Source organism: Vanellus vanellus (assembly GCF_965231255.1).
Source record: "Vanellus vanellus genome assembly, chromosome: Z".
Taxonomy (NCBI): domain Eukaryota; kingdom Metazoa; phylum Chordata; class Aves; order Charadriiformes; family Charadriidae; genus Vanellus; species Vanellus vanellus.
The window spans coordinates 87,426,076-87,448,734 of NC_138908.1; the positions used below are offsets into that span (position 1 = coordinate 87,426,076).

The 22,659-nt window shown below is 46.7% G+C and overlaps 1 protein-coding gene across 1 annotated transcript in view; it reads left to right on the forward strand.

Moving 5' to 3' along the window:
* The window catches only part of DCC (DCC netrin 1 receptor), a gene marked incomplete at both ends in the record, with an annotated part of 609,880 nt that overhangs the window by 462,137 nt on the left and 125,084 nt on the right, over positions 1 to 22,659 (forward strand). Inside the window, one exon of the mRNA XM_082497412.1 lies at positions 4,648 to 4,697. Within this exon, the coding sequence (XP_082353538.1) occupies positions 4,648 to 4,697 (50 nt within the window). The remainder of the gene's footprint in view (positions 1 to 4,647; positions 4,698 to 22,659) is intronic.

A 22,659-nucleotide genomic window follows, 5' to 3' on the forward strand; every position in this document is an offset into this window, starting at 1 on the left:
AGTATTGGGCCATTTCCTTCCTCCTCCTCCTTTTCCCCTGCAAGGATTACTCAGGAGTTTCCCTGGCTTTGAGCAACCTGGGCCGGTGGGAGGTGTCCCTGCCCGTGGCAGGAGGGTTGGAACGAGATGGTCTTTAAGGTCCCTTCCACCTTAAACCATTCTATGATTCCATGAAAACATTTTTTGGTGTAAGTGTCAGCCCCGAAACCTGCTAGGGAAAGGTGTGGGCTGCAACAAAACGTCCGTGGGAAGGTTTGGTGGCTCGAATTTGTGCCAGCGCCAGCACGGCTGGCTTACCTGGGTCCCAACAGCAGAAGGACATGGACCTGTTGGAGCAGGGCCAGAGGAGGCCCCGGAGATGCTGGGAGGGCTGGAGCCCTTCTGCTGGGAGGACAGGCTGGGAGAGTTGGGGGGGTTCAGCCTGGAGAAGAGAAGGCTCTGGGGAGACCTTAGAGCCCCTTCCAGTGCCTAAAGGGACTCCAGGAGAGCTGGGGAGGGACTCTTGACCAGAAGGTGGAGCGATAGGACAAGGGGGAATGGTTTTAAACTGGAAGAGGGGAGATTGAGATGAGATATTAGGAAGAAATTCTTGGCTGTGAGGGTGGTAACCCCCTGGCGCAGGTTGCCCAGAGAGGTGGTGGATGCCCCATCCCTGGAAATGTTCCAGGTCAGATTGGACGGGGCTTGGAGCAAGCTGGTCTTATTGGAAGATGTCCCTGCTCGTTGCAGGGGGGGTTGGTCTTAGATGGCTTTTGAAGGTCCCTTCCAACCCAAACTATTCTATGATTCTATAAAAAAAACCCAAAACAACAAAAGCCCAACCCAAAAAAAAACCACAACAAATTTTAGTATCTTGTTACATGAACCTTCTTCCCATCAGTATGTCTCCAGCAGTGAGGTTCTTCTCACCTACCTTTAGACTCCTGGTCCACAGCAGGCAGCAAGGCTCCTCTGGTATATTCGAGGCTTCTTCCACCGCTGAGTTGCCCCGTGGCGAGACGAAGGGGCCGAGTTATCCCGGGATGCATCTGGCTGTCTTCAGTGCTTATTGCACAGCTAACGCTAGGTAGAGTTAGAGGTAGAGTTCTGCGCTAATTTCTAATGGTATAATTAAGCTGTGAATAATAAACAGGAAACAAATTTTACCAGGTGCATCCAATTTTCTTTATTCGATCAAGATATAAACCTGGAGGAAGTAATTGTAATCTCGCAGGCGCTGGGTTTGCCGGGGGAAGCTCCCGGCTTTTTATGCAACCCGAGATATTCAATCAGGGTCTCTGATTCGGTAATGCAGAACGTCTCCTTGCCTGAGCAGCGAGCAAGGAATAAAGACAACACGGTGTTGCTGTGGAAGGGATGGAGTTTGACGCTGGGTCAGGTCTGGATTTATTTCTCGTTTTGCTGGAAGATCTGGAAGGAAAGACAAGGAGTGTGTCAATTAAGTTCCTGCACGCAACAAAATATGGGAATATGACAAGCGTTCATCAGAAAGATAATCAAAATAATAGAAAGACAAACAAATAGGAAAAACAAAATGAAGAGAAGTTGGTCTTGGAAGGGAATAATATGTGGTGGAGTCAGTAATGAGAAGGAAAGGTTTAAGGTTGCAATGGCTAAATGTCACGATGAGCCTTCAGGGAGAAGGGGAGAAGGAGGAATGAGGTTTGGGAAACCGGGGCTGTGAGCAGTTCTGCCGCTCACAAACAACAGCAAATATTCTCCAGCGAGAACGGGCTTTTCTGGGAGGTAGCGGCGTTCGCCAGATCCGGCTAATTCAGAAACATCCAAAAATATCCTGCTTTTCTTTTGCCTTGCAATACCGTGTGCATCACGGAGACGGTTTTCTGTCTGCTATTTTTCGAAATGCGGGGACTGCGAGCAGTGGCATCTCCTCCGTATTAAGGGAGATGAGATGTTTCATGTGCTCTTTGCTGCTGCCGGTACTGTTACAGATCAACTTTCCGTTGTCGGGGGCAGTACGGAAACAAATAAAGACCAGTCCCTGCACTAGAGAAACCAACTGGTTTCTAAAGCTGCTCATCCGGAGAGAGGAAAAAAGAGGCAGAGCTGAGATTGGGCTCGGGTTCCGCAGCCAAGGATGCTCACCACCTTTTTTTTGCGTGCGTTTTTTTGGGTTTTTTTCCCCCCTTTTTATGACCCACAGAGCCTTCATGAAGGACGATATTAACGTGGGACTTTGCTGCCGGTGGGACCCTCCTCTTTAGCTGTTGGTACTTTTGCTCGTTGGTAGCCTGTATTTAAAATACTATTTTCTTCCTCGCGCTGACAAACGACTTGGCTGTGACTGGCTTAAATCCTTAAATAGCAGCATGTACCGAGGATGCTACGGAGTGCTGCACTTTGGGGATTTCTTTATTGAACGTAGACGTGACTAGACAGAGTCCAGCGGAGGAGCTGTCTCACCAGCGCTGCTTAAAATAGTCTGGGGAAAGTAGCATTTGTACGACTCGGCGCTGTCATTTCGTTGGATGTTCCTTCTCATATGAGTGGCTCCTGCATTGTTTTGAGCTTCGTAGATGTTCAAGTCGGAGGTGGCTTCTTGTTATAGATGCAGCCTGCCTCTTCTAGAGCGCTGATGATGAGATGGTCTGCGCCCATCATCTCCATCTGCCGCAGCTGGAAGCTTCTATCTTCAAGGTCCTTTCCAACCTAAACCATTCTATGATTCTATGAATATAGACTATATATAGGGATGATGTAGACAACAGCCCCCATTGTAGAATCGTAGAATCATAGAATCATTGAGGTTGGAAGGGACCTTTAAGATCATCAAGTCCAACCATTAACCTACCCTGACAAAACCACTTCGAAACCACGTCCGCAAGTACCACCTCTACCCTATTATGTCCACCTCTATACGGTACGTAGAATTTCCCCACTTCGTTCCGGTGAAAGTTTTGGGCGGAATAAGCGATTTGCAGAAATACTTCTGTATACATTTTGCTTGGTGATGTATGTCCCACCGCTCCCGGACAGCGATTTTTGGCGAAGACTGAAGAAGTCGAAAAGAAAACCTCGTTTCTACTGCGGATGGATTCCAGCTCGTAGCTCTTTGCCAGTAAGGTGCTCTCTGCAGCCTCCAGTCCTTTCCCCATTCAGATAACACCAGATAATAAGCACTTCTTAACCCTACACTAGTTTAAATCGAGTTAATTTATTTGGTCTCTAAGATGTTTCAGGTCTCGGATCATTCTTGTAGCTCTTTGCTGAACCAGTTCAAATGTGCGGACGACTGCGATGAGAATGATTTTGCCCTCGTGTTCTCGTTAATGTCATACAAAAATGGTTTAAACAATTTTGCTTTGACTTGATACATTCATACTTACACACCGAAAAGTCATTTTCTCTCATTTCCCCTTAATGCAGCGCGTTGCGAACTACTCTTAAATTGGGTATTCACCGTCATCCTTATTCAGCTCGCTCTTTCCAAATCCGGGGCCGCCTTCCTGTAAGCGGGAACTTACGTCCCCGCTTTTCAGCCGTTCGGTAGCCCGGCTTAGCAGGCGGGCGTTCTCCCTCTGCAGGGCAAAGAAAGCTTCGTGTTCGCATCGGGCAGTTGACGCCGTCACCAACTACGCGCTTAGTTTTCAAGCTGTCGGCTCCTCAGTGCTCGAATTAGAATTTGCCATCAGCCGGATGGAATATCCGTTCGAACCGTTGTTGGACCGAAAGTATTGGAAACAAATATACAGCTGTGGAGGGGAAAACAGGCAGAAATGGGTCAGTAAATAGTTGCTAACGGCCCGTCCAGCCGTGCGGATGCTGAGCGCTCACCGGTACCCGCGCCACGTCTCGGCGCTGGGAGCCCGATCCGTCGCAGGCGGGATGGATGGGATAACGCAGTCTGTTTTGCCTATGACTGTAGCCGGTGAGAGCGTGAGATTAAAGGAATTTTTAAGACGGGAAAAAAAAAACAACCCTCCCTCGAGTCAGAACCGGTTGTTTTATTGAAGGCTGTGGGTGCCAGACCGTCTCGTTAACGCCTCGCGAGGCATCTTCGTAAGGCCCTGTGTTGAATAGCTGTTAGTCCCGTTGAAGAATTAACGTGTATTTCTCAGAATGGATATAACCAAGTTGAGTGGTGTGAAACCAGACGTGGATCATAATACGTATGACAAGCAGAGCCTTCATGTAAAACAGGTTTTTAAAATAATATCTAAAGAGAAAGTTTATTTTCTCTTTCCCCCTTTTTTCCTTGTGAAAAGGTGCCACTGAGAGGTGCCGCGTACTCTCTCTGGGCTTAATATAGATGTTTCGAAATGCGCTTTAATCAAACATAAAGCCAGAGAAATTGCGGCGTGTTCTTGTTTATCTCTGACCGAGTTCAGGACCGAATTCCAGCCCTTGGTCTGACGGCAGGGAGCCTGCTGACGGGCTCTTGAAAGGACTTAACTAATAGGTCTACCGAAAAAGAGAAGAAATGAACAGATGCGTTTGGTTTTCCTCTCCCCGGGGGACCTCTGAAGTGCCACCTGGATTAGCTGCATGGCTGTGAGCAGATTAGAAACTCGTGTAGAGGCGACGCTCTTTTTCTTTCCAACGAGCGAAATATTTGACGTAACCTCTTCCGCCTTAGACGCTAACGGCAACATTTCCCCTTTCTTTTTCCCTTTTCTTCCCTTGCAGTGCCCAGCGCGACGCCTCAGAACGTCTCCTTGGAAGTGGTTAACTCCAGGGTAAGTCTGCCGCGTGCTCAGCACCTCCGGGCGGGCGGGAGCGGGTGTTTGTGTAGGTTTTCCTCTTTTCTCTGTGGCTTTTTCATATACAAACAGCCCCAACCCGCCCCTTGCAGAAGGTTCCCTTCACCTGTCCGGGAGATATGTCAAAAATAAGAACCGAAACACCCCCCCCCCAAAAAAAAAAACCCAAAAAACGAACATTTCAGAGAGAAGCAGTGATTTTTCCAAAGAGGCTGCAGCGACGGTGGTATCCCTGAACCTCAGGCGAACAAGCGAAAACTGTTCCCTGATTGCAGATTAACATCGGCAATAAACGTAACTGCGCTTTGATTAAATGGAACGATCGTAGGGAATAATGAGAAGCAGAGCCGTTCCTGGGGGGAAAGAGGTGTGGGAAAGAAATATTTTAGTGGTGGCTTAAATGCATCGCGTGCAGGGGGGGTTGTTGTCATCTTGCTTATTCCAACAAATATATTTGTTTTCTGAAAGGTGCGTTTCTTTCTCTTAAATCCAATACTTTCCTTCTTAAAAAGGTCTAATGTATCACCGATGAAGTGGTTGATATTATTTCATAATAGAGCATCGCACATAATAGGGGTTAATTATGGTTAATACTTGTTGAGAGCTATTTCTGAATATATTCTGAATTTTTTTTAGATTATTTCTTTTCTTTTTAGTCGTTCCTGCCGTTTCCTTGGAACTAAATAAGCTTTTATTTTCTGGCTGCTTTCAACGGCAAGCCCGTTTGGGTGTGGAAAAGCTCACACTTCAGAGCGTGAAAGAAAGGCACAAACCCCCCCCCCCCAACCCATAGCATCGTGTCGGGATGTCCCATTGGATCTTTGGAGATTTCCAGTTGCGCAGCCCAAAGCTCACTGAGGAGGATAAACTGCAGTTTAAGGAACGTTTATGTTACCCCTGATTTACTGGGAATGCCGAGTACCCGTCGGGTTGATCTTTCTCCTCCACTGCTTGTTTTCATGACATCAAACCTATAGTCTGATTGATTTGTTTATTTATTTATTTATCTGTTTGCTTATTTATTTATTTATTTGCTCGAATGCACCCGGCTCCGGTTCCTTTTAAATTCCTCTTAGACGTAGCGCCCAAAGGGCATTGGTGTCGGGGCACATCTTGTTCCGACCCTTCGCCTTTCCTTTTTCTTGCTTATTCTCAAGGTAAAATGTCACAGAGCGGCTGATCGCGTTTTGTGACCTTTTGTGGCGATCATTTACATTTAAAGCACTTAGGGGGGAAAAAAAAAAAAAACCAAACAAAAAAAAAAACCAAACCAAACCAGAAAACAAGCTGCAGGGGACAGTGCTGCTTGGGATGGCGTGCGGATGCTCCTAACGAGGTATATTCTTGTGTTATTGGTACTTAGAGATGGAGAGAGTTTATCCCGATGGGGTAAGAGAGGACGCGCTGTGCGTAATCTCACCCCTGTCCACCCCCCCCCCCCGAGAGGCTCCTGGTCACGGAGCGCTAAATGTTGGAAGTCTGGATGAGATATTAATTTGCAGGTATAAGTGGTGTGGTGGACAAAGAGGGATTTGCACGGTAATCCGAGGGTTTGGCCGAGCCGCATTGTTTCGCGACAGGTGAAAGAAATGGGTCTGGGTCCTCCTCGCTGTGACCAAGTGGCAGCGCTGGGGGTGGCAGTGCTGGAGGACCACACCGGTGGTAGTGCGAGGTCTTCTCCATCGCCTGTAGGTTGAGGCAAAGGTGGCCATGGGCAGCTGGAGTCTGCCTTTACCACCGCTCCAAAACACATCTGCGGAGAGGGAGAGCGCAAGACCTTCCCAAGCGTCCCTCTTGCCACGCAGAACATCCATTTCTAAGGTCTCAAACTGGTACCGGGTGTGACATAACTGCCTAAAAAGGTATTTTAAAGGCGTATGTTTGAAATGAGGATCTTTGTCAGAGAGAGATGTGGAACCAGATGGGGCTCTTTGGGGCTGTATCCTGCAGGTAGCGTGGGCGCGGGAAGGAACAGGTACCGCCTGCGCCAGCGAATCCTGATAACGCTTGACTAGAGTGTAAATATTTACATGTAGGTAATACGGACCAACAGATACAGAAATGAACTCGACTTGCTAAATCTTAAGGACTAAAAGAGGTTTTTCAAGCAGAAAGAACCAACTTCCAAGACCGGGCCCCAAAATACCTTTGCCCGTTCTTCTGCAGTCCAACTCCCTGTGGCATCCGTGGTCGAGGCACAACTATGCCGCTGATGTTGCAAAGAGCTGCGTAAAAGGCCGCGATACCCCAGAATATTGCATTCTGCGGTGCGTTTTTGATCAGGTTCTCGCTTTTTTTCTGTCTTGGCAGCAGTCAGAGTGAATTTGATTAAACGCTTATAATTCACAAAGTGATTAAATCAAAACAAATACCTAAATAACCCTGATAGTTTGCTAACTGGATTTGAGCGGTGCGCACGGAAGAGCCCAAAGGCCGGCCTTGGCAGTTCCCAGAATTGTTTAAAATTTTATCTCTGGTTTAATAAGATTTCTCTCTTTATGCTATTTTTCTTTGGGCGATGGCAGATCTATTAATTTAATAACATAACGGAGATGGCCAAGCAAATGGGAGATGCTGGATATGAATTGCTATTATCATGATTACTGCTTAATATCGATGGTGTTCTGTGACTGGAGAACCTCGGTCAGATCCGAATTGATAATGGGGAGGGCTGGGCCAGAAATGCAGTTCTCTGCCTAAAAGAGATTTCACCGTAAAATGCAACAACGAGACGAGTAAGGGGGCGATTTTGTGGCAGGAGCACAGGATGCTGCGTAGACTTTTAATTAGAGACAGATGACGTAATAAGCAAGAGGAGATTTATTTCCGACTTTTTTTTGTTTGAAAAGACCCTGCTTGGCTGAAGGAAAAGGACGTGTACGATGCCGAATGGGTGAACAGAGGTTTGGCCGCGGGATGTCTCCATCAACAGCTTCTTCTGGCAGAAGCAAGGCGGCGATTGCCAAACGTTGATCATTTTTAGAGCGGGCTTTTAGAAAAACAACGAAAAAGTAGAAGACCTGCCATTCTAAGCTGAACAAATTTCATAATACTTCATAATAAAATGTATTTTTTAACTTTAATCCGCAGAGCAAGGAAATCTAAGCTTTGCTGGAGCTGCGGGAATCAACCGAACAACAACAACAACAAAAAAAAGACATTCTTATTTTGGGGGCGACGGGGCGGATCGGAACTCTTTTGCGTTGGCGTGTGGCTGTAGCCGGCGGCCGGGAGGTAGAAAGCGGAGAGTTTGTTCCTTCTGGTTTTTATTTGAGGAGATTTTTGTCTTCCTTTGAGCGTGTTCCTTCCACCCTTTCCAAGCACCGGCGCGAAGGCAGCCCTTGGTGGCTGTTTACGTATTTCTTTATGTCTTTACCCGACGTAAAACCACACCAACGTTTAAATACTAGTTACTAATTAGCAAATCAGAAGGGTCTAAATAGCTATAGATTTGTCTAAGTAGCGCTGTGTGTAACTTCATTTCTTCTTCCCGTTTTAAAATACAGAGAAAAGCGAAGAAATAATTGGAACTAACTGTAGAAGCAGAATTCCTTTGGTCGTATTTAGTCGCGATTTAATCCCGGGACGTAGTTCTGCTTAGGGGAAGAGGGATCGCTTCCGCGGTAAGATTTTTCATAGGGCGCGTACGGCGCTGAGGACGTAAGCGGTGGCGTTCTCCTGGGGAAGGTTAAAAGATCCGTGATGAGTCTGGGGGTTTTGTCATTTCTTTGGTGTGTGTTTGTTTCTATATCTAAAAAACCCTCCGTGGCCGTTATGTCCCATACTGTTTGCAGAATCCCACCACAAATCAAAATTTGATTTTAGTAATATTATAAATTTGATAGTAATATTATAAATTTGATTTTAGTAATAGTTTAATTTTAATTTTAATGTAATTAAAATTTATTTTTAAATTTAAGCTTAATTTTAATATTTTAGCAAGATATGATTTTTATTTTAGTAATATTATACATTTGATTTTAGTAATGAGATTTTAGTAATACCTATAAATAAAGTGCAGGAAGAGTTACCTTAATCATTAGTTGCCATTAATAAAATACAAGGGTTTGTATCAAATTTAAGAAAGGAGAAGGTGGTTTAAGCTAGCGATAGCTGTGGGTCGTAGACTTGAATTCCCCATTTGCAACACTTTGCTGAGTATTGTCCGTAGCTCTTCCCAATGCGAATAATTGTATTGTTTAACATTCGCTGAGCAAAACTCTCCCCTTCTTTTTGCCTCCTCTGGTCAATTATTCCTGGCAAAACCCCTGCAGCTACGGAGAGAGTGTTTTAGCGGCAAAAGAGGTAGGCTAGTGGGTGTCGGGACCTCCACCCCTACCACACCACTTAATTTCACCCCATTTAAACACACGGACACGTGGCTCCTGGAGATGCTCCGTATTCACGGCAAGTTTGACCCGCTCAGGGCTGCAAGTCGTTTCTGCTGTTGGACAAAACTGGGGAGAGTTGAAGGAGTCAACGCCATTCAGCGTGACCTGGTCAGGCTGGAGAGTTGGGCGGAGAGAAACCTTATGAAGTTCAACAGGGGCAAGTGGAGGGTCCTGCATGTGGGGAGGAATAACCCCCTGCACCAGTACAGGATGGGGGGTGACCCGCTGGAGAGCAGCTCTGTGCGAAGGGACCGGGGAGTCCTGGGGGCCAACAGGATGCCCACAAGCCAGCAATGTGCCCTGGTGGCCAAGAAGGCCAATGGCATCCTGGGGGGCATCAAGCAGAGCGTGGCCAGCAGGTGGAGGGAGGTCATCCTCCCCCTCTCCTCTGCCCTGGGGAGGCCACATCTGGAGCGCTGTGTCCAGTTCTGGGCACAAGAAGGACAGGGAACTGCTGGAGAGGGTCCAGCAAAGGGCTACGGAGATGATGAGGGGACTGGAGCATCTTTCTGCTGAGGAAAGGCTGAGGGCCGTGGGGCTTTTCAGTCTGGAGAAGAGAAGACTGAGGGGGGATCTTCTCAATGCTTCTAAATCCTTCAAGGGCGGGTGCCAGGGGGATGGGACCAGTCTTTGTTCAGTGGTGCCCAGTGACAGGACAAGAGGGAACGGGCACAAACGTGACCATAGGTGGTTCCATCTCAACCTGAGGAGGGACTTCTTTCGTTTGAGGGTGGCAGAGCACTGGCACAGCTGCCCAGAGAGGAGGGGGGGGGGGAGTCTCCCCCTCTGGAGCCATTCCAAACCCTTATTCATGGCCAGAGAGGATCTGCTGAAGGAAAGAAGCTCCTTCTCGGGAGTTTTACACCACCTACACGTAGGTCAGCCACTCAGCTGGAAAACATGTAGCGGTCTCCAAATTAAAGTCATCACCAAACTCTTGGACGGTCTGTAGAACAAAACCTTTACGATTTTGAGGCTGGCAAGCTAAAATGTTGTCAAGTTTCTCTTCCTCCCCCTCTGATTTTGGTCCCCCTCCCCATTGATTTCTGCTGCGGAGAAGGATGCAGGCAGGAGGAGGCTTGCCTTGGGATGCTCCGGGGCAGACGTGAGGCACGCGGGAGCCAGATGTTGCTGCTGCCAAACCTCTTTTTTTCTTTTTCTTTTTTTTTTTTTCCTTCCTTGCTCAGCATCTGGGTCTGGAGGCTGCTTCGCCCTGACGGCGAGTGCTACACTCCCGCGCAGCCAAAGAGATCGACCATTCTGTCCGACCGCCTTTAGCTCAGCTGCTTCCAATTGCTCTGCTGCTAAACGCACATTAAAACGCGCTATAAACGCGTCCTGAAGCTTCCGAGGAATTGTTGCTGAGCTGTACATCATCCCCGTGTCGTGCCGCTGGCTCACCGGAGGATGAGGATGGATTGGGCCCTTTAGGATGAAGCTGTATCAAGAGCGAGTGCTCCTTTTCAGGGTGGACAGACTGCTTGAAGTAGGTGCAATATATCCTGTTCAGTGTCTTTTGTCATACGTGAAACATTTGGCTGGCGTGGGAGATATTTTTCCCCCCAAACGAGCATTATTTATAATGCTCAGACCTGAGGTGAGGAGGCATTTCTTCACCGAGAAGGTGATCAAACCCTGGCACAGGCTTCCTAGAGAGGTGGGGGGTGCCCCAAACCTGGCAGGGGTTTAAGAGGCGTTTGGACTGTGGCCTTAAATAATAGGCTTTAACTTTTGGTCAGCCCTGAAGTGGTCAGGCAGGTGGACTAGATGATCGTTGTAGGTCCCTTCCAACTGAAAATATTCTTATTCCTTTCCCCTTATTCCTTTCCCCTTATTCCTTTCCCCTTATTCCTTTCCCCTTATTCCTTTCCCCTTATTCCCTTCCTTTCCCCTTATTCCTTTCCCCTTATTCCTTTCCTATCCTTTCCCCTTACCTTCCCTTCCTTTCCTTACCCCTTTTCCTTTCCCCTATTCCTTACCCCTTTTCCTTTTTAATCTGCCTTTCCTCCTTTCCTTTCCTTTCCTTTCCTTTCCTTTCCTTTTCCCTTTTCCTTTTCCTTCCTTTCCTTTTTCCTTTTCCTTTTCCTTTTCCTTTTCCTTTTCCTTTTCCTTTTCCTTTTCCTTTTCCTTTTCCTTTTCCTTTTCCTTTCCTTTCCTTTTCCTTTTCCTTTTCCTTTTCCTTTTCCTTTTCCTTTTCCTTTTCCTTTCCCCTCTCCTCTCCTCTTTCTGATTCCATTCTTTTTCTATTCTGTTTCTATCCTCTTCTATTCCTGTCCCATTCTTTTTCTATTCTGTTTCTATCCTCTTCTATTCCTGTCCCATTCTTTTTCCATTCTGTTTCTATCCTCTTCTATTCCTGTCCCATTCTTTTTCCATTCTGTTTCTATCCTCTTCTATTCCTGTCCCATTCTTTTTCCATTCTGTTTCTATCCTCTTCTATTCCTGTCCCATTCTTTTTCCATTCTGTTTCTATCCTCTTCTATTCCTGTCCCATTCTTTTTCCATTCTGTTTCTATCCTCTTCTATTCCTGTCCCATTCTTTTTCCATTCTGTTTCCATTCTACTCTGTTCTGTTCCGTTCTGTTCCATTCCATAACTATCGCTTATCTTGCCAGTGAAGTTCAAAACTGCCAACGAGAGCAGCAGGGCATGCAGTGATCCGACGCGGGATAGAGGAGCCCTCTCCCATCCCACTGGTGGGGGAGCCCTTCCGCGCCTCCCCGCAGGCGGGGGTCCCACAGCACCCATCCTGCGTTCAGCTCGGGTCGTGTCGGGTGCTGAGCCGCCTTTCACAGCTAAGGACTTGCGAGAGCAGAACCCGAAGCGCAGCAGCTGCCCGACCTGCTGGTAGGAGCAGTTATCCCATTTCACAGACAGAAAGACTGACAGCGGAGAAACTTTTTCAAAGTGAGAAACAATAGCAAAATTACTAATTGATGAGACGCGCGTATCGTAACAGTCCTTCCGGTGGTAGAGCTATTTGGGGAAAAAATTGGGATGGTATAGTAGGTTATACTGTCAAACAAACTGCATCTTCAGTCCCGTTCACCCAAAAATGCCTTCCGGGAGGGACGGGGAGTCAATAAGTATGAAAAAGCCACGAGAGCTCCGCGGCGGTGTTGGCCAAATAAGAAGTTGAAGCGCTTATTTGGGCCAACCCTGTGCCCCCGGGCTGCCCGCTGAGATTTGTGTCTGGCGTTTCACGGCAAGGATGGACGGACAGCCGGGCAGTTAGTTAAGCTGGATTTCAGCAAAGTGTGAAAAACGCAGTGATTTCTTTAATTAGCTAATGTTTGTAAAGCGCCACGGAGACCGAAGCTCTCAGATGTACGTAAGCGTTGTGGCTGTGGGAAAAGAGGAGCTGTGGACTGGAGACTGCGACTGGATTCCTCGTAAAGGATTTGAGATCAAATAAGCAGGTTGAAAGAACCAAAAAGTAAACTCAAAATGACTGTCACCTCTACTTAGAGATATATCCTCTGGGAACAATGCAGGTAACCTTTAGATGTATTACTTGTGGAGAAGACCACAGAGAGCGAGCTCTTTAACCTTTAAATCTATTACGTATAGCAAAGGATCGTAACGAGGGTTGAGCTTAACCTTTAAAAGGAGAAAAATTTGCTGGAAACTTGTAGATCAATACCTTCCCATTCTCGCTTTTAATTATACGCATTTCTGAGACCAGAACGGTTCGTGGGTCATCCCTTGAACTAATCCGGCTGGAAGACGTGTCGTTATCAAGAGGGCACTGTAATTGTGCGCTTGAAAGCGCATCGCACGAGCGCGAAGAGCTATTTATCTTGAATAGCGCGATAATTTTGTGTTGCACTTAAAGGGTATGGTCCACGTCCGACACCTCACTGCTGAGTACATACAAACCCTCAAAGGTTACGGTGTCAAAACGGGACAGCTTCGTTATGTTAGGGGGTTTGATTAAACCTCGTTCAAGGTGATGAATGTTCTGGCCACCTTTCCATTTAAGATAAATTTAGAGATACTATTAAGCCACTTAATGCACCCGGGCAACGCAGAGCGGGAGCTCTGGGCAGTGATTTCTTAATGATAAAGACTCGGTAGCTTTTGAGCGGTGTAGCACGAGAGGTTTACCCAGAGACCAATAAAGCAAATTAATGAGCTATGACGCTGATTAGTAGAGCTGTATGTTCCTGGGTGTCTGCGAGGGACAATAAAAAGCCGAGGGAAGGAGAAAGACAAGGTCAGGAGGGGTGGGCAGGGGGAGCGGATAACCCCCTTCTCCCTGGCGCATCCCACCCAAAGCCGAGAGGAAGGAGATGCTGGGCTAAATGTTGGGATTTTCTTTTCCCCGCTGGGGACACCGGGATTTCTGCGTGTCTTTGGAAACAACCAACCATCCCAGGTTAAAGCACTAAGTTGACCCATCACAGAGGGATTTTAAGGGTAGCAACAAACATTCAGCCTGTTGAGCCTGGGAAATGATTGTAACTGCTCTACCTAGAAGCTTGATATCAAGAAGATATTATTGGAATTATTACCTAGCGTGCCTCTAGGCGGTTGTCCCTGGCCGCGGTGGATGCTGAGCCAGAAGTCTGCCAGCGTCTGGTGCTTCCCTCGGGATTCCCAGTCATCGCCTTTTCCGGCAGTATTTTGGTAATTCTTTACACTTCCGCACGTGCAGGTTGTGAATCTTCTCCTGTGTTCTGGGAGGAGGCTGTTTTGATACAGTCCATATATACTAAAAGTGCACAGTATCTTGATATTGTCTTTTATGGTTTTATATGTTAATTTTACAACTATTGATTAGAGGTAGTTGAGAGTCACAATATCAAGAAGGCACTAAATAGTAGGAAAAAACCCAACAAACAGATATGCGCCAAAGAGTAGACTTCACGTCTAGATTATGAGTAAAAAATAAGTTTCGGGATCGTAAAAAAAAAAAAAAAAAACAGTGATCTTCCTAAATCAAAAAAATTAATTTGAACTTTTTTTTTTTTTAATAAATAACTTTAGCACAGCGCGGTAGGAGACTGAAGACGGCTATTTCCAATGCTCCGCGCAGTTGTAGCTAACGTTAGTGCGGTTTGGTTGAAAACTCTCCCTTCGGCATATGGCGTACGCTGGGCAATGGCTTCAGTCAGAATAGGTTTGGGTTTTGGCTTGAGATGCGTACAGTGGTATTTTTTGATTACGAGGCTTCTAATAGGAATGAGAAGTTAAAAGTTTATCTCTGGTTTAGGGTGATGCCAAACCGTACGGGTCCCCCGTTGCACCGAAGGACCATGCCCGTGCGCTTGGCCATCGCAGGCTCCATCCAAAGGGAAACGGGAGCAGCCGTCCAGTGCCCACGGAACTGGGAAAGCTGTCTGCCTTGTGTTTCTATCCATAAAAAAATTATTTTTGACCCGCAATATTTCCTTTGAGCAACTGAATGATGGTTTTCTTCAAAATTTCATATTTACGCGGTCAGTAAAACGCCAGTCTTGAGCAGGGCTCTCCCATTCAGGCACAGAAGGATTCAGATCCTCTCAAATTAAAACTTGACCTCATCTTTGTGTTGTCAGAAGTTCCTCAAAACCCCATGAGCAGGTTGGCACAAATGCCTCCAGTCCCCGTCAGGAGACGCGGTTGGATGCTGCACATCATTCAGTTGTTCTAATATTTACTTTTGCTCCCTGAAGAGATCCTTATCCTTTTGCAATTAGGCAGTTAGACTGACAAAATAATTTATAATCAGAACAACCAAGGCAGTGCAAATCTGTTCCTAAATATATTTCTCCGTAATTTGATGTGTTGTGGTAAACAGTTTATTCATTTATGAATGCGTTCCTTGAAAATTACCGGCGTCACGTTCGTCCCGATGAGCACAACATTGTTTTTAATATCAGACAAAGCGCCTTAAAAAAAACTTAGCGGAGCTGCCTCTCTTCCCAGAAAAAATTATATATATATATATATATATATGTATATATAAAAAGAAGGGCTGCTTTTAGATAAGAACTGGGAACTGGGAGGTCTTTGTTTTAATCCCAGCTGGTTTAGGAGAACAGGTTTAATTCTGTGGGTTGGTTCCATCTGTCTGTGGCGGTGCCCTACTTTCTCTTTCCGAAATTTGGAGCTTGATGAAGTCCCCTTGCCTTTGGAAGTTACGTAAGCCCCTTCAAATTATTTTGTGGTAGCTTCCTGACCCCCGTTACGAATCGGCCTCGAATTAGGGATTTAAGCGCCTTCCAGGACTACGTTGATCTTCCAAAGTGCTCGTTCTGTCTCGGAGCACGATGTTATTTGGATTATTTACCGTGATCTGGGGACTGGCTTGCCCTTCCCAGTACAGCCGTTGGGTGCACACCGTGCTTTGGCGTCGTTTTTAGGGCCGCAGCGTTTCAGCCCAGGCGTTATCTGGTAGACACCAGACCCTAAATGTAGACGTCCACGTTGTCACCGTCGAAACGCTTCCACGCTTGCCCCGTAAGACGCAGACGTAGCGCTAGGTCACCTATAGAGAGAGTTGCCCTCAGCCTATATATTGCGTTTCAGGGAATCGCGAAAAAAGACAAAAACGTGTTTTGTTCAGATTTCTTGAACGAGTTGGAGGAAACAACAACCTTTTTCTCGTTTGCGAGCAGACAGGAAGACAAATTGCTCACTGTAAATAATTCGCTCCTCTCTAATGCGGGTTTGCTCTCTTTTAATTTTGCGATACTGCCAGATTTTATTCCCTATTGCTTTCTTCTGGTTTTCGTTGTTATTTAGTCCTCTGTGCTCTAATGCCTTTTCTGTAATTGTTTTGACTAGGGAACATCTTGCAATTAAGCAAAAATTAAAAAAAAAAAAAAAAAGGAGGGTTGTAAAAGAGAGTAACACTCCTATTACAGCTGAAGTGACAAATCGGACGGAGCATCCTAACACGGGCAAAGCCAAATGGAAATAACGTAGCAGAAGACAACCCCGACGAGGGTTGGACTTCTTTTTGGCATCCGGTGCTGCTCCGGTTTCCTGACGGCAAATGAAGGGCACCGTGGGGTTGTGGATTTGAAGGTCCCATGGAACACTGAGGTAGAACATCAGGGGCAAGTCATAGAATCATAGAATGGTTTGGGTTGGAAGGGACCTTGAAGACCATCCGGTTCCACCCCCCTGCCGTGGGGACACCTCCCCCCAGCCCAGGTTGCTCCAAGCCCCGTCCAACCTGGCCTTGAACACCTCCAGGGATGGGGCAGCCACAGCTTCTCTGGGCAACCTGTGCCAGGGGCTCACCACCCTCACAGGGAAGAATTTCTTCTTCATATCTCATCTAAACCTCTCCTCTTCCAGTGTAAAACCGTTCCCCCTCGTCCGATCAGCAGAATCCCCGGAGGCTGCTCGGTGCCGGCAGCGCGCTGGCTAACCTGGGGCCGGTCCCGCTTGTCAGTGCTGCCACTTAATTTGCTCCGTTTTTAAATGAATCCGAGGGCATTGCCCGCTTTAAGGAGCGAAGCGAAATTAAGGAAAGCTCTAAGGTTAATGGACGTAAATGAAAGGGCATAAAACCCCCCTACGGACGCTCTCAGTTGATGTAAAGATCTGGTTTCAGTGAAGCGTGATCTTCCTCGAAACACTGGCAGATGAAGGCCAGTTTATTTCTGAAGGAGGACATCCCCACCAGAGCTCGCTTCTCTTTAATTCACGGGCGTTACCTTCGCTGTTTGAAATAATTCCTTCTAATTTCTTCTTAAACACCTCGTCTGCACGTTGCCTTTTAACAGCCGGCCGGGGCTAACTTCCCTACCGTCATACCCCACTTTTCCGTTTGGCCCTCTGGGTTTTGGGTGGGTTTTGTTTTTTTTTTTTTAACACGTAATATGCAAATTAATGTGATTTCTTTTTTTTTTTATAATCACATCTATTTATGGAGATTTCCTTGGCTAAAGTCCAGTGAGTAAAATCGGTGGCCTTGAATGACCTCATTTAAAAAGAAAAAGAAAAAAAAAAAAAGCAGTCTCTTATTCAACGTGACTGGTTTGTGCGAGAAATTACTATAATCTTCTAAAATTGTTATTCATGGGGAGGACTCCGGAATTATTTCAATTTGATTTCGTAATCTAGCAGCCGACCTTTGCTGAACTCCCGGAAAGGGCCGAGTTTCCCATCTGAAACGCGGCACATCCCTTCACCTCCATGTCCAGAACGTGGATATCTCCACCGAGGGGTGGCTTGGGGACGGGCTGGTCCCTCCAGCCACCCCGGTCCCTCTTGTGCAGCGGGGAGTGCCTGCGGGTCGGGGCGAAGGGATGCTCTTTGAGCTACCGCCTTTGCGGGTTTCGGTGGAGAAGGAGAAGCGATAGAGGGGGGGGGGAAAGGAACTCTTCGTTGGCGTTGTCCACGAGATTTCTACCTCGATGGCAACGTTGGGTTTAAAGTTTTAGTCAATAATACATAGGTAATAATAAATTTCTGGGAAGGAATTTTATTTACTTATTATATTTATTTATTATATTTATTATTTTATTAGATTATATATTTATATTATGCTGTATGGCTGGGGTAGGAGAGTTCCCGGACCTGCTCGGGACTTGAGGAGATGCGCTTGGTCTTATTGCGACCTTTCAATAGTTAAAGGAGGTTTATAAGAAAGATGGGGACAGATGTTTTAGTAGGGGCTGTTGCCATAGGACGAGGGGTAATGATTTTAAACTAAAAGAGGGGAGATTCAGAGTAGATAGAAGGAAGAAATTGTTGATGGTAAGGCTGGTGAGACACTGGCCCAGGTTGCCCAGAGAGGTGGGAGATGCCCCATTCCTGGAAACGTTGACGGTCAGGTTGAACCGGGCTTTGAGCAACCTGGTCTAGTTGGAGATGTCCCTGTCCATGGCACGGGGGTTGACTAGATGGCCTTTAAAGGTCCCTCCCATCCCAAACCCTTCTGTGATTCTGTGAGAGTGGGGACTGCATTTGCTTTTGTGGGTGCGACATGCAACAACCGGGAGACCAGATTGAAGCAAATTGGTCCAAGTGGTGCAATGATATTTAGCTGAGAACTGTGGCGAATCTGGAACGAAGGCATCTTTCCAGTCCCGCGCTGCGGGAACCGTTTCAGCCGTCTGCGGCGGTCCCGGGCGCGCGCACGCTTTCTCTAGGCGGATAATGAACGCGGTGAAAGAAATTGGCAAAATTTGCTGCTTTATTTCCGAAGGGATGAGTGGAATGTCAAGCAGCAAAACCGGAATGGTGATGCTGTACGGGACTGTGCGGGAAGGGAGGGTAGAGATGGTGTCGAAGCAGCTTCTCGAGGCTGTGGTACGACTTCTGGCAGATGATTATCTGCAAAATTGTGAACGCCAGGAGAGATTTTCCACAGTATAAAACAAGTTTCTTCTTCGGACATATCCATGTATATATTGGAGCAGTGCGGCGGTTGCAGCGCAAAGGAGAGAAAGCTCTGCCGGAAAAACTCGCTGGTTTGGTGGGGAAAAAACAACCGGGTAGTAAGAATTAACTTTCATAAAGTGTTTTTCATCTTCAAAGCGCTTAACAAATAGGAACTAATTAATCCCCGCCGTTCCCTCGTGGAAAGTTAGCGTGGTTTCACGTATGGGAAGCGCTTAGCTCAAAAGTGCTGTCTCAGCACCGAACCCCTTTAAGGAGGATGATGCTATCTGCTTCTCCAGACACCGGTTGAGGCTAACGAGGCGGTGGCCGATGGCTGTTGTCCCACTGCCCATCTCAGAGGGCTGATTTTAAGGAAGAGCACGAGGAACTTTTTGATTTGCTTCCCTAGCCCAAAGCTGTCTACACTGTTGAGCACCCCCTCAAGGCATCGCGTATGCCGTCTGTAGAGCAATCTGTATAAAATTAGGTGGGCGTGCAGCTCTGCTGCAGGGGAACATCAACATGAGCTTGAGTAATCAAAGACAAAGTGTGGGACCTGACTTTATGGGGCAACTTTAATTCGTTCCTTCTGCACATATCTTGGGACACAGAGGTTGAGCCTGTGCCCGTTCACACGTGGTCCCATGGTCAATGGCTTTAAACTGGAAGAGGGCAGGTTCAGATTGAACATTAGGAAGTTTTTCAGTGTGAGGGTGGTGAGGCACTGGCCCAGGTTGCCCAGAGAGGTTGTTGAGGTCCCATCCCTGGAGGGGTTCAAGGCCAGGCTGGACGTGGCCTTGGGCAACCTGGGCTGGTGGGAGGTGTCCCTGCCCATGGCGGGGGGGTTGGAAGTCGATGACCTTCAAAGTCCTTTCCAACCCAAACCATTCTATGATTCTATGGACGTGCCGCCGGGGTTTGGAGCCCTCCGTACCCGTGTTTGCCAGTGGCCATCAAATGTCGTTCTTTGCTCAGTCATGCGCAAACACTCATCGATATATGGAGCCAGAACAATGCGATAAGACCTTAAAAAGCCAAATCCTCCATCCCTGATGCAGCGCTTCCTCCTGTTGTCCCATCTCTTTGAGATACATTAATACGAAGGCAGGTCACTACTTGCTTCCACATCTTGCAAGGTGAGCGTGGAGGTGGTTGGTCGTTTAGAGTTTCCCTGCACGTGAGGAGCAGGGACCGGTGCAGAGTTTGACCCAGTGGTTAGGAGCTGGTTTTATTCCTGCCCCGGGTTTTGTACTGGGCTGGGTCAGGCTTTCCCAGGTGACCCCAGCAGTTGCCTTTTTCGTTTTCTGGTGACCAGCTTGGGTTGGGAGCTCTCATTTTCAAGTGCTGAGCAGACGCAATGGCAAAGTTGATAGAAGTGGTGTTTTGAATAAATGAAGGGCTCCAGTAAAGCTAAAAGCGGAGCGAAATCGTGAAAGAATCGCCTAGTAAGCATCATAAAGCACCCTAAAGTAGTGGAGCTTAATCTTTCCCAGTCGAATGGAAGAAGGGGGTAATGTCATTCTTTCCACAGGAGTGCTGTGAAAATAAACTCCCGAAAGAATACATAAATTAAATTCATGAGTGGTTGCAAAGTGCTGACGCTATAGAAATCCCCGGAGGGACTCAGTAGCTGTAGCTCCTGACCAGGACTGAAAAGTCAGTTGAGTGAGCAGAGTTGAAAGCCAACTTAAGGGTATCGTGGAGTTAAACAAATGGGATTCTGGAAAGCGAGTCAGGGGTGGGAAAGGCTGCCCAGCGCTTCCGAACTGCTGCAGCTTGACTTCGCAGGATGATGGCGTGGCAATACGGTTTTTACAGAGGTTTCCTGGCTTATTGAGAAAACGAATGGGGGGAAAACAAACAAACAAACAAACAATTCCATATGGGTATCACGCGCCAAAATTTGTGTTCTGTAAAGAGGAGGAAAATTTTAGCCCCGTTTTGCAGATCTCGGCCGTTTCAGCTAATAATAAGCACGTTTCTTAGAGCAGAAGTTGACTGTGTGATACGATCCGCATCCAACTTGCTCCATGGTGAGTTCCCGGAGTCCTTTCTCACCGTGGTCCAGAGCAGAGGTCAGGCATGACCACATTCAGAGTGGCTGAAATCTCATGAAAAAAAAAAAAAAACAAAAAAAACCATATGTATATGGTTGTAATTGCCACCAGCCCTAGAAATAGGTTGGGGTTTCTATTTTTGAAGATTTCTAGGTTGGTAAAAACATTGGATGGCTTTCCATCCAGCGTGGATGAAGTTGGGTGGGAACAATTAAGTCACATCCCCGGGATAAACACACCCTCCTGCAACGTTTCCACGTGCCACTCACAGGTGGGGAGAAAAACCCCTTATACCAGAATATACGTATATTTTTAACTGGAACAAAGCAACGTTTTTCCATACTTCAGTCTTTGAAGCAGGTGGAATTTTTAATTGAAATTTTCTGGAGCAGTCCAGCCCGAGGCAGTTATCTTCACCAGTAATGAAGGTAATTCAGTCCTACGGGTTTCACCTGCTTCAAAATTCGCTGTTGCAGAGGTTTCGCTGCCTTGTCGCACCGAGTCGTTGCTCCTCCAATTATTCCATCATCAAACCAGATTCCTTTTAATCTGAAAAGTCACATTTTTCGGCTTGCTCTCTGTTCGCTTTACCTTCCATTTGAACATTACCGCTCCCCTCCGATATCCTGGAACAAACTTGGGTAAGTCTCATGCATATGTATAAGTTTATTTTCAGCACGGCTGTTCTGCAGCTCTTCTTACGTGTTAATTATATTCAGCATCTCTATAGAAGTTCTCCGAAGTTTCCAGCTGTTTAAAACCCTTGTCAGAGCTCCTACGTGCCGCAGTTGAGTGCAGAGCCTAAATATGCTTTTGGCTGCATCAAAAAGAGTCAAACCATCATTGCACCGAAGCACCGACATAATATTTTCTCTTTGGTTTTTGCCATAAAGAGGAACAAACCCAAACGGTAGTGAGAGCACAGAAAAAACAAAAAAAAAAACAACAAAAAAAAAAAACAAAACAAAAAAAAAAACCAAAATCAGGGAGGGTGCCAGAGCAGCTGCTGCGCTGAAAAAAATATATTAGAAAAATGTTATTTTCTAAGTTATTGGTCAGGGCTATCTGTACTTTGCAGGTAAAGATTAACACTGCCTGCAAAGGAATTGGCATGCCGTGTCTTTTGTTCCTGTTTAATTTATTTTTTTTTTAATTTTTTTTTTTTTTTACTTTTGTGATGGGTTTGCTGTATCGGAGTGGTAAAGGGATACTTCGTTCTTCCTCCTGTGCCACTGCGCCGCACTAAGGCAGGGGCTGGGGATACCCCACGGGCCCGGAGGGACCCCTCACTGCAGCTGATGGTGCCGCCGGGCAGCTTTCACCCTACTCATCTTTTGAGCTGAATAACCTTTCAGAGTTAATTGAGAATCGGGATTAATTGTAGGAAGCCAACCTATTGGACACGGGTGATAGGACAAGAGGAAACGACCTCCAGTTGCGCCGGGGTGAGTTTAGGATGGATATTAGGAACAATTTCTTCCTGGAAAGGGTTGTCAAGCACTGGAACAGGCTGCCCGGGGCAGTGGTGGAGTCGCCGTCCCTGGAGGTGTTTAAAAGACGTGATGGGTCAGTGGTGGACTTGGCAGTGTTAGGTTGATGGTTGCACTCAACGATCTTAAAGGTCTCTTCCAACCAAAAACGTTCTATGATTCTGTGACACTGGAGACTATTTTCTTTCCGGCACAAGAGAATTAAGTTGGCTCAGTCAAATATGGGGACCTGTAACCCCAAGACTGGCCAGAAGCTGATGAATGAGTTAAGTATTTTCGTCCTTTAGGTCTTCTCCAAAGTCCTCCCAGGACGTTGGGAGAGCTTCTGCAAGCACTTCTTGCCCACCCTGGATCACTGCAGCGATTGCTGCTGGTTTCAGCGTTTCACTGGTTGCAAATGGTCTTCGTTGGCCACCGAGTTAGAATGGCACTCGTGTGGACCTAAAAATTTGGGAAGTCTTAGAAATTGTAACGTTTTTGCTGTTGAAGGATGTCAGTCTGGGTGATGGAGAGAGAAGTGTTTCTAGAAAGGTGTCTTCCAGAAATATCACTTTGGTGAAGGGTACTTTGATGAAAATCCCATACTTTTTACCTGCTTAAAGGTGGCCAGAAGTGGGTGTAAACCAGGAGACCTCAGAAGAGAGGGGCAGTTATGGTTTTCTTTATAGGTTTCTAT